Source organism: Pecten maximus, chromosome 7, assembly GCF_902652985.1.
Source record: "Pecten maximus chromosome 7, xPecMax1.1, whole genome shotgun sequence".
Taxonomy (NCBI): domain Eukaryota; kingdom Metazoa; phylum Mollusca; class Bivalvia; order Pectinida; family Pectinidae; genus Pecten; species Pecten maximus.
The window spans coordinates 4,647,198-4,668,166 of record NC_047021.1 but is presented as its reverse complement, the minus strand read 5'-3'; the positions used below and the strand labels follow the sequence as shown (position 1 = coordinate 4,668,166).

At 38.5% G+C, this 20,969-nt stretch overlaps 1 protein-coding gene and 1 long non-coding RNA gene across 2 annotated transcripts in view; both read right to left on the bottom strand.

The window, feature by feature from the left end:
* LOC117331404 overlaps positions 1-7,267 on the bottom strand; it is a 95,549-nt gene extending 88,282 nt beyond the window's left edge. Inside the window, exon 1 of the long non-coding RNA XR_004533532.1 lies at positions 6,822-7,267. This is a non-coding gene — a long non-coding RNA (uncharacterized LOC117331404). The remainder of the gene's footprint in view (positions 1-6,821) is intronic.
* LOC117331398 (protein MON2 homolog) overlaps positions 1-20,969 on the bottom strand; it is a 620,780-nt gene that overhangs the window by 555,660 nt on the left and 44,151 nt on the right. Inside the window, exon 19 of the mRNA XM_033890102.1 lies at positions 7,276-7,377. Coding sequence (XP_033745993.1) covers positions 7,276-7,377 — 102 coding nt within the window. The remainder of the gene's footprint in view (positions 1-7,275; positions 7,378-20,969) is intronic.

Below are 20,969 nucleotides of genomic sequence, written 5' to 3'. Positions count from 1 at the left end.
TAGCTCCCCTCACACACCTGTAACATCAGGGTAACAAGTTGTGAGGTATAGCTCCCCTCACACCTGTAACATCAGGGTAACAAGTTGTGAGGTATAGCCCCCCTCACACCTGTAACATCAGGGTAACAAGTTGTGAGGTATAGCTCCCCTCACACCTGTAACATCAGGGTAACAAGTTGTGAGGTATAGCTCCCCTCACACACCTGTAACATCAGGTAACAAGTTGTGAGGTATAGCTCCCCTCACACCTGTAACATCAGGGTAACAAGTTGTGAGGTATAGCTCCCCTCACACACCTGTAACATCAGGGTAACAAGTTGTGAGGTATAGCTCCCCTCACACCTGTAACATCAGGGTAACAAGTTGTGAGGTATAGCTCCCCTCACACCTGTAACATCAGGGTAACAAGTTGTGAGGTATAGCTCCCCTCACACCTGTAACATCAGGGTAACAAGTTGTGAGGTATAGCCCCCCCTCACACCTGTAACATCAGGGTAACAAGTTATGAGGTATAGCTCCCCTCACACACCTGTAACATCAGGGTAACAAGTTGTGAGGTATAGCTCCCCTCATACCTGTAACACCAGGGTAACAAGTTGTGAGGTATAGCTCCCCTCACACACCTGTAACATCAGGGTAACAAGTTGTGAGGTATAGCTCCCCTCACACACCTGTAACATCAGGGTAACAAGTTGTGAGGTATAGCTCCCCTCACACCTGTAACATTAGGTAACAAGTTGTGAGGTATAGCTCCCCTCACACACCTGTAACATCAGGGTAACAAGTTGTGAGGTATAGCTCCCCTCACACCTGTAACATCAGGGTAACAAGGTGTGAGGTATAGCTCCCCTCACACACCTGTAACATCAGGGTAACAAGTTGTGAGGTATAGCCCCCTCACACACCTGTAACATCAGGGTAACAAGTTGTGAGGTATAGCTCCCCTCACACCTGTAACATCAGGGTAACAAGGTGTGAGGTATAACTCCCCTCACACCTGTAATATCAGGGTAACAAGTTGTGAGGTATAGCTCCCCTCACACACCTGTAACATCAGGTAACAAGTTGTGAGGTATAGCTCCCATCACACCTGTAACATCAGGGTAACAAGTTGTGAGGTAAAGCTCCCATCACACCTGTAACATCAGGTAACAGTTGTGAGGTATAGCCCCCCTCACACCTGTAACATCAGGGTAACAAGTTGTGAGGTATAGCTCCCCTCACACACCTGTAACATCAGGGTAACAGGGTGTGAGGTATAGCTCCCTCACACCTGTAACATCAGGGTAACAAGTTGTGAGGTATAGCTCCCCTCACACCTGTAACATCAGGGTAACAAGTTGTGAGGTATAGCTCCCCTCACACACCTGTAACATCAGGGTAACAATTAAGTTGTGAGGTATAGCTCCCCTCACACACCTGTAACATCAGGGTAACAAGTTGTGAGGTATAGCTCCCCTCACACACCTGTAACATCAGGGTAACAAGTTGTGAGGTAAAGCTCCCATCACACCTGCAACATCAGGGTAACAAGTTGTGAGGTATAGCCTTGACAGCCGTGTCAAACAGGTAAACACATACAAAACCAATATTAGGAATGGTGCATTAGCTAATACTGACACAGGCATGATGGAACAAATGGCACTAACAACCTCCTGAAGTGTCAGACGGCATCTCATTAAGACTGCATTAGGAAGATAGAAACTGTTGGCTAATGCACGACTAATCGACTATGACATTACCATTAGTCTAAGTGCAAACACTTACTTAGTTCCAAAATATGTGTTAGCCACTTTCTGCATGTTACATATATATGTTTTTTGTAAGGTCAGGGCCAAACAAATGGAAGCTTAATCAGAGGACACCTCCCACTGCATTATCTTAACATCTGGACACCTTCCACTTCATTATCTCAACATCTATCTAACTATGTGGACATGATACAGGAGCAACTTTACCACACACCACCTTAAACACATCCTAACTCATTAATCCTATCCCACAAACACATTACTTCACACGTACACTACTTCACACATACACTACCTCATACCTATACTACCTCACACATACACTACCTCACATGTACACTACCTCACACGTACACTACCTCACACATACACTACCTCACACATACACTACCTCGAACGTACACTACCTCATACATACACGACCTCACATATACACTACCTCACACGTACACTACCTCACACATACACTAACTCACACATACACTACCTCACACACACACTACCTCACACACACACATATACTACCTCACACGTACACTAACTCACACATACACTACCTCACACGTACACTAACTCACACATACACTACCTCACACGTACACTACCACACATACACTACCTCACACATACCACCTCACTTACCTCCCCTCACCGACCTACCTCACCATACACCCCCTCCACATACCTCCCTCCACATCACTCCCTCACACATAACTCCTCAACATACACCCTAAATATACACTCCTCCCCCAATCACTCCTCACCATACATTTACACTACTCACACATACCAACCACACTACACTAAACTCCCGTACTTCCTCACACTACCTACCTCAAACAACCACCTCACACCCCCACTCCCTCACATCACTACCTCACACATACACTACCTCCAAAATTACCTACCCACAACACTACCCCACATCACACCCCCACATACACCCCTCACAATACCCTACCCCCACATCCACCTCACACTACACTACCCCCTCCCACTACCTTTTACCCACAATACACTATCTCACACGTACACTCCCTAAAAAACACACACCTCACACTACCACTACCCCACCCCAACCCTCCTCCACATACACTACCTCACACACACTACCTCACACATACACTACCTCACACATACACTACCTCACACATACACTACCTCACACATACACTACCTCACACATACACTACCTCACACACACTACCTCACACATACACTACCTCACACATACACTACTTCACACGTACACTACCTCATACATACACTACCTCACACATACACTACCTCACACATACACTACCTCACACGTACACTACCTCACAAACACACTACCTCACACATACACTACCTCACACATACACTACCTCACACATACACTACCTCACACGTACACTACCTCACAAACACACTACCTCACACATACACACTACCTCACACATACACTACCTCACACGTACACAGTTACCTTACACATACACTACCTCACACATACACTACCTCACACGTACACTACCTCACAAACACACTACCTCACACATACACTACCTCACACATACACTACGTACCTCACACGTACACTACCTCACACATACACTACCTCACACATACACACTACCTCACACATACACACCTCACACATACACTACCTCACACGTACACTAAATCACACGTACACACTACCTCACACATACACTACCTCACATGTACACTACCTCACACATACACTACCTCACATATACACACTACCTCACACATACACACTACCTCACACATACACACTACCTCACACACATACACTACCTCACACACACACACCTCACACATACACTACCACACATACACACCTCAACATACACTACCTCACACATACACTAACTAACACATACACTACCTCACACATACACTACCTCACACGTACACACTACCTCACACTTACACTACCTCACACGTACACTACTTCACACATACACTACCTCACACATACACTACCTCACACATACACTACCTCATACATACACTACCTCACACATACACTACCTCAAACATACACACTAACTCACACGTACACTACCTCACACATACCCTACCTCACACATACACTACCTCACACGTACACTACCTCACACGTACACTACCTCACACATACACTACCTCATACATTCACTACCTCACACATACACTACCTCACACATACACTACCTCACACATACACTACCTCACACATACACTACCTCACACATACACTACCTCATACATACACTACCTCACACATACACTACCTCACACATACACTAACTCACACATACACTAACTCACACATACACTAACTCACACGCCTGTGAGGTAATGCTAATAAATTTTCACATAACAAACTTTAAGTAAAGTTTCAATAATCTTGAGAGAACCATTGCGCCAGCTTATAAAGACAATCTTCCCAATATAAGTCAGCTGGACCCTAAGGAAGGGTGACGACAGATCAGTAACTGGACTGACCGTTGTCCACTGATAATGACAAAATTGCTTCCCAATTACAAGTCAATCCCACTCATCAGTAGAGGATATCCTCGGCCCACTCTATATGCATCACAAGGTCTCCCTGCCTGGGATGATACGGGAATATAAATACTCCCCTCTGACAGTTCATCCTTTCAAGGTCTGTGATGTATATAATCTTTATGATAAATGTAAGCCACACACATGACAACTGCCACAAACAGGGGGGTTCTATGTTAACATAGAGATTAACAACCACATCAATATAAATGGCTAATCTGGCAAAGCATACAAAGGGCCTGCGATTAGGAGGTATCTGGTGAACTAGAGGCATGTTTTAGAATATCCTGTAAGATTGTCAGATTCCCTGTTCCTTCTTGTAACAATCATCATATACCATTTTGATTGCCAACTAAAAGGTTCTCCCAGAAGTAGCAGATAAGTTAGACCAATGACCATGACCCCATTCACATTTTTTACAAGATGAAATATTTATTTCCATAGATGTTGATATATTTTATTGAACTGTTTCCTAAAAGCTTTTTCTAATGGCCTTAAGATGACTGCAACAATAGCTTCAGCCTAACAGCATAAAATTGAAATGTTTACATGATTGTGTTACTTTGGAAGCCTCCTGTCGATTTCTGTCACCACGATTGACACATATTGATGTAATTTACATACAGCTGTAAGTCTTAACTTAATAAATGAATCATCAACTGTAAACTGTAAAGAATAAAGTGATGAACCTTGTCAAGTTGTCCATAATTCTATAAGTGAGACATCAATAAGCCTATGTCTGAACTACGCCTGTCCTGGTCAAAGATTGGACCAAGGTTCTTGACACTGCAGTAATCTAATAGTGTACAGTAGTCACAATAAAATACAGGAACATAACCAAATCGCACAACAACAGTATCTCATATGTAAGCCTGAAGACTTCAAGCGAACAAAAAGTTCACAATATAATCTCCATAAAAGGTCACAAGGGGACATAACTCTCTACAGTAACCTAACCATTGTATAGGTCACAAAGGGGACATAACTCTCTACAGTAACCTTACCATTGTATAGGTCACAAAGGGACATAACTCTCTACAGTAACCTTACCATTGTATAGGTCACAAGGGGATATAACTCTCTACAATAACCATACCATTGTATAGGTCACAAAGGGGACACTCTCTACACTTACCTTACTATTATATAGGTTACAAAGGGGACATAACTCTCTATAGTAACCATACTATTGTATAGGTCACAAGGGGACATAACTCTCTACAGTAACCTTACCATTATATAGGTTACAAAGGGGACATAACTCTCTATAGTAACCATACTATTGTATAGGTCACAAGGAGAAATAACTCTACAGTAACCTTACCATTAGATATGTCACAAGGGGACATAACTCTCTATAGTAACCATACTATTGTATAGGTCACAAGGGGACATAACTCTCTACAATAACCATACTATTGTATAGGTCACAAGGGGACATAACTCTACAGTAACCTTACCATTATATATGTCACAAGGGGACATAACTCTCTATAGTAACCATACTATTGTATAGGTCACAAAGGGACATAACTGTACACTTACCTTACCATTAGATATGTCACAAGGGGACATAACTCTACACTTACCTTACTATTACATAGGGTTACAAAGGGGACATAACTCTCTATAGTAACCATACCATTGTATAGGTCACAAGGGGACATAACTCTCTATAGTAACCTTACCATTATATAGGTCGCAATAGGACATAACTCTAAAGTACTCTTACTATTGTATAGGGCACAAGGGGACATAACTCTCTACAGTAACCTAACCATTATATAGGTCACAAGGGGACATAACTCTCTACAGTAACCTAACCATTATATAGGTCACAAGGGGACATAACTCTCTACAGTAACCTTACCATTATATAGGTCACAAGGGGACATAACTCTCTACAGTAACCTTACCATTATATAGGTCACAAGGGGACATAACTCTCTACAGTAACCTTACCATTATATAGGTCACAAGGGGACATAACTCTTTACAGTAACCTTACCATTATATAGGTCACAAGGGGACATAACTCTCTACAGTAACCTTACCATTATATAGGTCACAAGGGGACATAACTCTCTACAGTAACCTTACCATTATATAGGTCACAAGGGGACATAACTCTCTACAGTAACCTAACCATTATATAGATCACAAGGGGACATAACTCTCTACAGTAACCTAACCATTATATAGGTCACAAGGGGACATAACTCTCTACAGTAACCTAACCATTATATAGGTCACAAGGGGACATAACTCTCTATAGTAACCTAACCATTATATAGGTCACAAGGGGACATAACTCTCTACAGTAACCTTACCATTATATAGATCACAAGGGGACATAAACAATGACACATCATTGACAACGATCACAGTGGAGACAAGGGAACTACAGATTAATGGAAAGAAGATTTATCAGAATTAGATTTACAAAAGAAAATATTTTGATTCATAATTTGTATCCTTTACCTTGCAATTATTAGAAAATCAAGCAACACTCACCAATTTTGTACAGGTCATCAGTCACTTGTGTTGATGTCATGTACATCTAGGCTGTGCTGGAGTAGTCTCCCCTTATTTCTTCTCCTCATGCCCGACCAGCTGGATTCCTCCAATCCTTTGTCTGCAGCTATCTGCCATTACCAACTGGTCCAATGGTTTACCTAGCCTGTCTTTAAAACTTTAACATTCCTAGCATAGCAATTCCTATATTTAACAATATGATGGGCATTTCTTGTATCTACTTATATTCTAAAACCTCTTCATTGAAACTGGTCAAAGCTCAAATTATCAGCATTTCAACTTTCTTCAAAAATTTCAAAATGTGTCAAATACTATTATGTCACAACTGGACTGTAACAAAAACATATTTTGCAAATGATAATAATTATAAATTTAAAATTTTAACATCCTTTTCCAGTTTCAAAGAAGAATGTGGAAAATGTTTTGGTCCTACCTCAAGTAAGTGAGCAGTAACTGGTCGCCAAAGGACCTCCACACGGGCCAGATTGACCAAGCCTGTCTCCAGTAACTTAGCCACGGCAAACAAAGATGGCTCCTGTAAGGAAAAGATGGGAAACTGAGAAACAACTCACTACATAGACAAATATATACCTACACATCAACTATTTCATAAAGTAATGATTTCATCTATAAAATAGTGATAACTTAATGTCAATCATATCTACACTTTTCATCCTATGTAAGACATTTGTATACACCATTCATTAATTTGCCATGTGGAGCCACAACCAGAATCTCAACATTTGTGGACAGGAATTGTAAGATCTGTTCAGGTGGATTATCATTATATGTTCAGGTGGATTATCATTATACATTCAGGTGGATTATCATTATATTCTCAGGGGGATTATCATTATATGCTCAGGTGGATTATCATTATATGTTCAGGTGGATTATCATTATATGTTCAGGGGGATTATCATTATATGTTCAGGTGGATTATCATTATATGTTCAGGTGGATTATCATTATATGTTCAAGTGGATTATCATTATATGTTCCAGGGGATTATCATTATATGTTCAGGTGGATTATCATTATATGTATAGGGTGGATTATCATTATATGTATAGGGTGGATTATCACTATATGTATAGGGTGGATTATCATTATATGTTCAGGTGGATTATCACTATATGTTCAGGTGACAGGTGGATTATCATTATATGTTCAGGGGGACTATCACTATATGTATAGGGTGGATTATCATTATATGTTCAGGGGGACTATCACTATATGTATAGGGTGGATTATCATTATATGTTCAGGTGGATTATCATTATATGTTCAGGTGGATTATCATTATATGTTCAGGTGGATTATCATTATATGATCAGGGGGATTATCATTATATGTTCAGGTGGATTATCATTATATGCTCAAGGTGGATTATCATTATATGCATGCTCAAGTGGATTATCAAAACAATCATAAGTTTGATCATAAAATCAGTTAAAGGACCAAACTTTCTCCTTGGAACCTAGATCTAGTAACCATGTCATTTAATGTATTATATAAATGTGCCTTTTTGTGAGTTTGAATTTGTCAAACACTGTTCTCAGTAAAAGATCAAACAGTTACCTATCAATCAAAGAGTTCCAATGAAGACATGTGAATATTTAACCCAACCTTTAACAATATTCCAATATTACACATTTATTTCTGACTAAATTCTTTGGTACAGTCATCAGGATATTTTGGCGATGAACTGGTAAGTCAGCAAAATGACCGTGTTTAATTAAACATTCTCAATACAATCTAATTGTGAAAAAAGCAAAATTTCTAACAATGGCTAAAAAAATAAGGAACATAATATATTGTATCTCTGTAAACTACATCTACAGCCGTTCATTGCTCTTTGTGTTGTATTTAATTTACCTCAAATTGTTCGTCCAATTTACCTCCAAATATTATTATAATCTATTTCAAAATGTTATTCTAACATATTCAAACATTACCCTCATACATTTACAATCCCAAACATTACCCTCATACAATTACAATCCCTGGCAAACATTACCCTCATATATTTACAATCCCAAACATTACCCTCATACATTTACAATCCCAAACATTACCCTCATACAATTACAATCCCTGGCAAACATTACCCTCATACAGTTACAATCCCAAACATCACCCTCATACATTTACAATCCCAAACATTACCCTCATACATTTACAATCCCAAACATTACCCTCATACATTTACAATCCCAAACATTACCCTCATACATTTACAATCCCAAACATTACCCTCAGACATTTACTATCCCAAACATTACCCTCATACATTTACAATCCCAAAAATTACCCTCATACATTTACCATCCCAAACATTACCCTCATACATTTACAATTCCAAACATTACCCTCATACATTTACAATCCCAAACATTACCCTCATACAGTTACAATCCCAAACATTACCCTCATACATTTACAATCCCAAACATTACCCTCATACAGTTACAATTCCAAACGTTACCCTCATACATTTACTATCCCAAACATTACCCTCATACATTTACAATCCCAAACATTACCCTCATACATTTACAATCCCTAACATTACCCTCATACATTTACAATCCCAAACATTACCCTCATACATTTACAATCCCAAACATTACCCTCATACAGTTACAATCCCTGGCAAACATTACCCTCATACATTTACAATCCCTAACATAACCCTCATACATTTACAATCCCAAACATTACCCTCATACATTTACAATCCCAAACATTACCCTCATACATTTACAATCCCAAACATTACCCTCATACATTTACAATCCCAAACATTACCCTCATACATTTACTATCCCAAACATTACCCTCTAAGATATTTACAATCCCAAACATTACCCTCATACAGTTACAATCCCAAACATTACCCTCATACATTTACTATCCCAAACATCACCCTCATACATTTACTATCCCAGGAATCATTACCCTCAAGACATTTACAATCCCAAACATTACCCTCATCCATTACAACCCCATTACAACTAGCAGCACACTTTTTCACTATGTTCCTGAAGTAACCTGCCATATCCTGAATCTCCAGCCTCCCCTTTATCATCTTCAACAGCAGGAATCATGTACAAACTCCATTATACAGTAAACTGATATCTAAACCATAAACAGTTATCAGTTAAGTGGCTCAATTGCCCTGTTATTAAGAGGCATTCTACCAAAAAATATTCAAAGTTTTTAATCGGGAAATATAAAAATAATAATGACAATTTTTCATGACGAGCACAAATTCATAAAATGCTGAAATGGTTTTAGAGATTACACAATCCTTCATGCCCCAAGCCTGATAATAAAAGCTATGATGTTGTGAGAGGACAGGACAGTTAAGGTTATATAACATGGCCCTTCACCAGCCTAGCAACATCTACCCTGTATAAAACGCCTTCTAACTGTCCACACACATGCAACACCAGAGGATCTCAAAGCCTAAAATAAGACGTAGTCCCTTTGTATATTCAATTTGGCATTATAATTCTGTGATGCCATTTAAATGAGAGAAAATGTGTACGCATTGATATATAGTTTTATTCCGTATATAATGGCCTACAGCACTAGCTTGGAGCTATCACATAAACATCACACAACATTTATATTTCCAAATAATTGTGTTTTGAATACCAATTCACCATCTCCAATGAAATGTATCTATAAAAGGGTGCTGTATTTAGAAAGAGTTGGATAGTATGATGTATGTTAAGAGATATTGATGTCTATATAACATTGCTACATCACTGTCAACTACTGAACTACTATAACTTAGATAGAGATCTATACTGATCTAGGATGTACAGATATCTGTGAAGGGTGTAGTCATACAACTGTAATTGTAAGGTGTAGTCATACAACTGTAACTGTAAGGTGTAGTCATGCAACTGTAATTGTAAGGTGTAGTTATACAACTGTAATTGTAAGGTGTAGTCATACAACTGTAATTGTAAGGTGTAGTCATACAACTGTAATTGTAAGGTGTAGTCATACAACTGTAACTGTAAGGTGTAGTCATACAACTGTAATTGTAAGGTGTAGTCATACAACTGTAACTGTAAGGTGTAGTCATACACCTGTAATTGTAAGGTGTAGTCATACAACTGTAACTGTAAGGTGTAGTCATACAACTGTAACTGTAAGGTGTAGTCATACAACTGTAACTGTAAGGTATAGTCATACAACTGTAATTGTAAGGTGTAGTCATACAACTGTAACTGTAAGGTGTAGTCATACACCTGTAATTGTAAGGTGTAGTCATACAACTGTAACTGTAAGGTGTAGTCATACAACTGTAACTGTAAGGTGTAGTCATACAACTGTAACTGTAAGGTGTAGTCATACAACTGTAACTGTAAGGTGTAGTCATACAACTGTAACTGTAAGGTGTAGTCATACAACTGTAACTGTAAGGTGTAGTCATACACCTGTAACTGTAAGGTGTAGTCATACAACTGTAATTGTAAGGTGTAGTCATACAACTGTAACTGTAAGGTGTAGTCATACAACTGTAATTGTAAGGTGTAGTCATACAACTGTAACTGTAAGGTGTAGTCATACAATTGTAATTGTAAGGTGTAGTATACAACTATAATTGTAAGGTGTAGTCATATATCTGTAATTGTAAGGTGTAGTTATACACCTGTAATTGTAAGGTGTAGTTATACAACTGTAACTGTAAGGCGTAGTCATACACCTGTAATTGTAAGGTGTAGTTATACAACTGTAACTGTAAGGTGTAGTTATACAACTGTAATTATAAGGTGTAGTTATACAACTGTAATTGTAAGGTGTAGTTATACAACTGTAATTGTAAGGTGTAGTTATACAACTGTAACTGTAAGGTGTAGTTATACAACTGTAACTGTAAGGTGTAGTCATACAACTGTAACTGTAAGGTGTAGTCATACACCTGTAATTGTAAGGTGTAGTCATACAACTGTAACTGTAAGGTATAGTCATACAACTGTAATTGTAAGGTGTAGTCATACAACTGTAACTGTAAGGTGTAGTATACAACTATAATTGTAAGGTGTAGTATACAACTATAACTGTAAGGTGTAGTCATATAACTGTTATTGTTAGATTTTATGTTCTAGTTTGGCACATTTATTTGTTTTACCTCAAGTGATAAAATGGCCACTCAATTCCAAATACAACCGGTACCAAAAGATTTCTCTAAACAGCACAAAAACCCTGTTTGATAAGTATAGTGGTCCAGCTGAGATGTTGAAGATTGTAGGGAGACTTCTCATTGAAATGTAGCCCCTAGTGTACGATTATCTTACACTACAGGTTGTCACCAATAGGTAGGATTACTATAATCTTCAGGAATATATAGACCTGCAATCTCAGTGTTACATGCACTTTATAGCTGCGCTATCTGATTAAATTGTTAAACATGTTGTCTGATAAAAAGAATATTTTCCAATTCCTGTCATCCCCCTCCAAACATATTGAAAACCAATTGAGTACAGTACTGGTACAACATGGAATGTCTGTCTGCTAGCCTACACTGGTGTTAGTAGAAACACCACCATGGTTTTGGTTGATTACAAAACAATCCCTCAGCCCAAACTCTATCCAAGATGGGGACCATTTGACATTCAATAATCACCTTATCCCTAGAGAGCTTTTGGCATTTCAGGAAAACATTTCAGGAAAACATGTTTTCACACAACCTTCTGTAATACAGCAGAAGAAATACCTATGAAATTGAAATCAATGAGGTTTTTTGTGCTTTTAAATCTCTGTCAAATCAATATAGCCATGAGGGAAGTGCAGAAAATTCTAATGAAAACGACAAATATGCAGAGTGATCACATCAAATCTTCACTGCAACAGTTCAAACCAGTAGTAGATGAAAAACAACATCAAGACAGCAGAATACAGATGCCATCAGGGATATGTCTAATGTGTGTCAGGGTGTTGTAATACTAACGGGATAAACTCCATCAGGGATATATTTAATGTGTATCAGGGATATAACTGTTGTGTTGTAATACTAACAGGATAAACTCCATCAGGGATATAACTGTTGTGTTGTAATACTAATGGGATAAACTCCATCAGGGATATATCTGTTGTGTTGTAATACTAATGGGAAAAACTCCATCAGGGATATAACTGTTGTGTTGTAATACTAATGTGATAAACTCCATCAGGGATATAACTGTTGTGTTGTAATACTAATGGGATATAACTGTTGTGTTGTAATACTAATGGGATAAACTCCATCAGGGATATAACTGTTGTGTTGTAATACTAATGGGATATAACTGTTGTGTTGTAATACTAATGGGATATAACTGTTGTGTTGTAATACTAATGGGATAAACTCCATCAGGGATATAACTGTTGTGTTGTAATATTAATGGGATATAACTGTTGTGTTGTAATATTAATGGGATATAACTGTTGTGTTGTAATACTAATGGGATATAACTGTTGTGTTGTAATACTAATGGGATAAACTCCATCAGGGATATAACTGTTGTGTTGTAATACTAATGGGATATAACTGTTGTGTTGTAATACTAATGGGATATAACTGTTGTGTTGTAATACTAATGGGATATAACTGTTGTGTTGTAATACTAATGGGATAAACTCCATCAGGGATATAACTGTTGTGTTGTAATACTAATGGGATATAACTGTTGTGTTGTAATACTAATGGGATATAACTGTTGTGTTGTAATACTAATGGGATATAACTGTTGTGTTGTAATACTAATGGGATAAACTCCATCAGGGATATAACTGTTGTGTTGTAATACTAATGGGATAAACTCCATCAGGGATATAACTGTTGTGTTGTAATACTAATGGGATAAACTCCATCAGGGATATAACTGTTGTGTTGTAATACTAATGGGATATAACTGTTGTGTTGTAATACTAATGGGATAAACTCCATCAGGGATATAACTGTTGATATAACTATTGCAGTCAACCTCATTATCATACAGTCAACCTCATTATCATACAGTCAACCTCATTATCACACAGTCAACCTCATTATCACACAGTCAACCTCATTATTACACAGTCAACCTCATTATCACACAGTCAACCTCATTATTACACAGACAACCTCATTATTACACAGTCAACCTCATTATTACACAGTCAACCTCATTATTACACAGTCAACCTCATTATCACACAGTCAACCTCATTATTACACAGTCAACCTCATCACTGTCAACCTTATTATTACACAGTCAACCTCATTATCACAGTCAAGAGTCTTGAGTTAAATGCCAAGATCAACATATCTTTAGGATCACAAAATATGTCATCAAACCACAATAATACTGTACCCTGTGGGTCACCTTATCTACAATAAAACAACAATGAGACATTGTAATGTGGCCATGATTGCCAATCATCACAGGTTTCACCCCTTTATGAGAATAACTGCATGTATAACAGGCTTTTCCTCTTGTCTGTATCACCCTTAATGATCTTCCAAGGATTCCAAATTTCCCAGGAGAAAATATAAATCTGATTTTACCTAATTCCAACAAGTGTACCAACATTGATCTAACTGAAAGTAGGTCACAATGAATTAGCCAATGTAGGCACACAAGATCATCATTTAGCTGATTAAAAATGCATTTGTTTTATCTTACTTCTTTTTTAAAATATTTTCATAATCTTGAATGTTCCACTTAAGCAGACTTTAATTAGAGAAAATGGGTACACGATGTCACTCTGGGGCTGTCTGACAGGTTCGGTGATATTTTCCGAGAACACTGCCAGCTATCCAAAACATCTACCAGTAATCAAATTGTTCTCAGTTTTCATTTTGATGGAGTCATCTTTTTGATCATAATTGAATTTTCAAGATGTAATGTAAAAATTCTAGTGCCTCTTGTGAATATAGCAGCATTGCGTAAAGGTTGATGTTAACGATACTACAGTAAAAGTTTACATACAATACTGAAAATTAACAAAAGTGACATCGGTAGGTGGTGAGCTGAGAGCTAATACAGTCAGATTAACAACAGTGACATCAGTAGGTGGGGAGCTGAGAGCTAATACAGTCAGATTAACAACAGTGACATCAGTAGGTCGTGAGCTGAGAGCTAATACAGTCAGATTAACAACAGTGACATCAGTAGGTGGGGAGCTGAGAGCTAATACAGTCAGATTAACAACAGTGACATCAGTAGGTGGGGAGCTGAGAGCTAATACAGTCAGATTAACAACAGTGACATCAGTAGGTCGTGAGGTGAGAGCTAATACAATCAGATTAACAACAGTGACATCAGTAGGTCGTGAGGTGAGAGCTAATACAGTCAGATTAACAACAGTGACATTAGTAGGTGGGGAGCTGAGAGCTAATACAGTCAGATTAACAAGTGACATCAGTAGGTCGTGAGCTGAGAGCTAATACAGTCAGATTAACAACAGTGACATCGGTAGGTCGTGAGCTGAGAGCTAATACAGTCAGATTAACAACAGTGACATCAGTAGGTGGTGAGCTGAGAGCTAATACAGTCAGATTAACAACAGTGACATCAGTAGGTGGGGAGCTGAGAGCTAATACAGTCAGATTAACAACAGTGACATCAGTAGGTGGGGAGCTGAGAGCTAATACAGTCAGATTAACAACAGTGACATCAGTAGGTGGGGAGCTGAGAGCTAATACAGTCAGATTAACAACAGTGACATCAGTAGGTGGTGAGTCGAGAGCTAATACAGTCAGATTAACAACAGTGACATCAGTAGGTGGTGAGCTGAGAGCTAATACAGTCAGATTAACAACAGTGACATCAGTAGGTGGGGAGCTGAGAGCTAATACAGTCAGATTACCAACAGTGACATCAGTAGGTGGTGAGCTGAGAGCTAATACAGTCAGATTAACAACAGTGACATCAGTAGGTGGGGAGCTGAGAGCTAATACAGTCAGATTAACAACAGTGACATCAGTAGGTGGTGAGCTGAGAGCTAATACAGTCAGATTAACAACAGTGACATCAGTAGGTCGTGAGATGAGAGCTAATACAGTCAGATTAACAACAGTGACATCAGTAGGTGGGGAGCTGAGAGCTAATACAGTCAGATTAACAACAGTGACATCAGTAGGTGGGGAGCTGAGAGCTAATACAGTCAGATTAACAACAGTGACATCAGTAGGTGGGGAGCTGAGAGCTAATACAGTCAGATTAACAACAGTGACATCAGTAGGTGGGGAGCTGAGAGCTAATACAGTCAGATTAACAACAGTGACATCAGTAGGTGGTGAGCTGAGAGCTAATACAGTCAGATTTACAACAGTGACATCAGTAGGTGGTGAGCTGAGAGCTAATACAGTCAGATTAAAAACAGTGACATCAGTAGGTCGTGAGCTGAGAGCTAATACAGTCAGATTAACAACAGTGACATCAGTAGGTGGAGAGCTGAGAGCTAATACAGTCAGATTAACAACAGTGACATCAGTAGGTGGAGAGCTGAGAGCTAATACAGTCAGATTAACAACAGTGACATCAGTAGGTGGTGAGGTGAGAGCTAATACAGTCAGATTAACAACAGTGACATCAGTAGGTGGTGAGGTGAGAGCTAATACAGTCAGATTAACAACAGTGACATCAGTAGGTGGTGAGGTGAGAGCTAATACAGTCAGATTAACATCAGTGACATCAGTAGGTGAGCTGAGAGCTAATACGGTCAGATTAACAACAGTGACATCAGTAGGTGGAGAGCTGAGAGCTAATACAGTCAGATTAACAACAGTGACATCAGTAGGTGGTGAGCTGAGAGCTAATACAGTCAGATTAACAACAGTGACATCAGTAGGTGGGGAGCTGAGAGCTAATACAGTCAGATTAACAACAGTGACATCAGTAGGTCGTGAGTCGAGGGCTAATACAGTCAGATTAACAACAGTGACATCAGTAGGTGGTGAGCTGAGAGCTAATACAGTCAGATTAACAACAGTGACATCAGTAGGTGGGGAGCTGAGAGCTAATACAGTCAGATTAACAACAGTGACATCAGTAGGTGGAGAGCTGAGAGCTAATACAGTCAGATTAACAACAGTGTCATCAGTAGGTGGTGAGCTGAGAGCTAATACAGTCAGATTAACAACAGTGACATCAGTAGGTCGTGAGCTGAGAGCTAATACAGTCAGATTAACAACAGTGACATCTGTAGGTGGGGAGCTGAGAGCTAATACAGTCAGATTAACAACAGTGACATCAGTAGGTGGTGAGATGAGAGCTAATACAGTCAGATTAACAACAGTGACATCAGTAGGTGGTGAGCTGAGAGCTAATACAGTCAGATTAACAACAGTGACATCAGTAGGTGGGGAGCTGAGAGCTAATACAGTCAGATTAACAACAGTGACATCAGTAGGTGGTGAGCTGAGAGCTAATACAGTCAGATTAACAACAGTGACATCAGTAGGTGGGGAGCTGAGAGCTAATACAGTCAGATTAACAACAGTGACATCAGTAGGTGGTGAGCTGAGAGCTAATACAGTCAGATTAACAACAATGACATCAGTAGGTGATGAGCTGAGAGCTAATACAGTCAGATTAACAACAGTGACATCAGTAGGTCGTGAGCTGAGAGCTAATACAGTCAGATTAACAACAGTGACATCAGTAGGTGGAGAGCTGAGAGCTAATACAGTCAGATTAACAACAGTGACATCAGTAGGTGGGGAGCTGAGAGCTGATACAGTCAGATTAACAACAGTGACATCAGTAGGTGGGGAGCTGAGAGCTAATACAGTCAGATTAACAACAGTGACATCAGTAGGTCGTGAGCTGAGAGCTAATACAGTCAGATTAACAACAGTGACATCAGTAGGTGGAGAGCTGAGAGCTAATACAGTCAGATTAACAACAGTGACATCAGTAGGTGGGGAGCTGAGAGCTAATACAGTCAGATTAACAACAGTGACATCAGTAGGTCGTGAGGTGAGAGCTAATACAGTCAGATTAACAACAGTGACATCAGTAGGTGGTGAGCTGAGATCTAATACAGCCAGATTAACAACAGTGACATCAGTAGGTCGTGAGCTCAGATCTAATACAGTCAGATTAACAACAGTGACATCAGTAGGTGGTGAGGTGAGAGCTAATACAGTCAGATTAACAACAGTGACATCAGTAGGTGGTGAGCTGAGAGCTAATACAGTCAGATTAACAACAGTGACATCAGTAGGTCGTGAGGTGAGAGCTAATACAGTCAGATTAACAACAGTGACATCAGTAGGTCGTGAGGTGAGAGCTAATACAGTCAGATTAACAACAGTGACATCGGTAGGTGGTGAGGTGAGAGCTAATACAGTCAGATTAACAACAGTGACATCAGTAGGTGGGGAGCTGAGAGCTAATACAGTCAGATTAACAACAGTGACATCAGTAGGTCGTGAGCTGAGAGCTAATACAGTCAGATTAACAACAGTGACATCAGTAGGTCGTGAGCTGAGAGCTAATACAGTCAGATTAACAACAGTGACATCAGTAGGTGGGGAGCTGAGAGCTAATACAGTCAGATTAACAACAGTGACATCAGTAGGTCGTGAGCTGAGAGCTAATACAGTCAGATTAACAACAGTGACATCAGTAGGTGGGGAGCTGAGATCTAATACAGTCAGATTAACAACAGTGACATCAGTAGGTGGGGAGCTGAGAGCTAATACAGTCAGATTAACAACAGTGACATCAGTAGGTGGGGAGCTGAGAGCTAATACAGTCAGATTAACAACAGTGACATCAGTAGGTGGGGAGCTGAGAGCTAATACAGTCAGATTAACAACAGTGACATCAGTAGGTGGTGAGCTGAGAGCTAATACAGTCAGATTAACAACAGTGACATCAGTAGGTGGGGAGCTGAGAGCTAATACAGTCAGATTAACAACAGTGACATCAGTAGGTGGGGAGCTGAGAGCTAATACAGTCAGATTAACAACAGTGACATCAGTAGGTGGGGAGCTGAGAGCTAATACAGTCAGATTAACAACAGTGACATCAGAAATCAATTTTGTATTTCATTGTTCCTGTACATTATTTAATTGCTATGTGTGTTTAATATGCTGTGATTTTCGTACTGTACAAATAAACTGTGGACTTACTATCAAAATCATAAATGTTTTTAATATTGATTTAAAGACACAAATCCTGTAACAGACTGCATGTTGAGTAAGTCCCTTGGGTTTGTTTCTATATATGATTAACTGAATAGGCATGTGAAACTGAACCTTTCAAGATTCAAGTTTTGCTCCCCTGTGTGCTTTTCCAGGCTGTATCACATTAACACTGCTACATTTACATGAAAAAGACCTACTCCAATGCTCAATTTACGTGATGGCACCATCATATGCATTTAACCATAAAGTAGACAAAATCTTCAGTAGCAGTGATCATTGAGTTTGAACAACATATTTACAATTGATCTAGAGATGTGTGAACTCTTACACCAACAGGGAGCTATATATCATAGCTGTATCTGTCCAAGATAATAAGGCTACCACAACTTACAGTTCTGTTTCCTGTACAGGTAATGAAGATAGTATCTAATCTATAGGCTACGACAACTTAAAGTTCTGTTTCCTAAACAGGTAATAAAGATACATGTAGTATATAATCTTTAATTAGGCTATGACAACTTAAAGTTCTGTTTCCTGTACAGGTAATGAAGATAGTATCTAATATATAGGCTACGACAACTTACAGTTCTGTTTCCTAAACAGGTAATGAAGATAGTATCTAATATATAGTTAGGCTAGGACAACTTACAGTTCTGTTTCCTGTACAGGTAATGAAGATAGTATCTAATCTATAGGCTACGACAACTTAAAGTTCTGTTTCCTAAACAGGTAATGAAGATAGTATCTAATATATAGTTAGGCTAGGACAACTTAAAGTTCTGTTTCCTAAACAGGTAATGAAGATACATGTAGTATCTAATCTTTAATTAGGCTACGACAACTTAAAGTTCTGTTTCCTAAACAGGTAATGAAGATAGTATCTAATATACAGTTAGGCTACGACAACTTAAAGTTCTGTTTCCTAAACAGGTAATGAAGATACATGTAGTATCTAATCTTTAATTAGGCTACGACAACTTAAAGTTCTGTTTCCTAAACAGGTAATGAAGATACATGTAGTATCTAATCTTTAATTAGGCTACGACAACTTAAAGTTCTGTTTCCTAAACAGGTAATGAAGATAGTATCTAATATATAGTTAGGCTACGACAACTTACAGTTCTGTTTCCTAAACAGGTAATGAAGACAGTATCTAATCTATAGGCTACGACAACTTAAAGTTCTGTTTCCTAAACAGGTAATGAGATAGTATCTAATATATAGTTAGGCTACGACAACTTACAGTTCTGTTTCCTAAACAGGTAATGAAGATACATGTAGTATCTAATCTTTAATTAGGCTACGACAACTTAAAGTTCTGTTTCCTAAACAGGTAATGAAGATACATGTAGTATCTAATCTTTAATTAGGCTACGACAACTTAAAGTTCTATTTCCTAAACAGGTAATGAGATAGTATCTAATATATAGTTAGGCTACGACAACTTACAGTTCTGTTTCCTAAACAGGTAATGAAGATACATGTAGTATCTAATCTTTAATTAGGCTACGACAACTTAAAGTTCTATTTCCTAAACAGGTAATGAGATAGTATCTAATATATAGTTAGGCTACGACAACTTACAGTTCTGTTTCCTAAACAGGTAATGAAGATACATGTAGTATCTAATCTTTAATTAGGCTACGACAACTTAAAGTTCTATTTCCTAAACAGGTAATGAGATAGTATCTAATATATAGTTAGGCTACGACAACTTACAGTTCTGTTTCCTAAACAGGTAATGAAGACAGTATCTAATCTATAGGCTACGACAACTTAAAGTTCTGTTTCCTAAACAGGTAATGAGATAGTATCTAATATATAGTTAGGCTACGACAACTTACAGTTCTGTTTCCTAAACAGGTAATGAAGATACATGTAGTATCTAATCTTTAATTAGGCTACGACAACTTAAAGTTCTGTTTCCTAAACAGGTAATGAAGATACATGTAGTATCTAATCTTTAATTAGGCTACGACAACTTA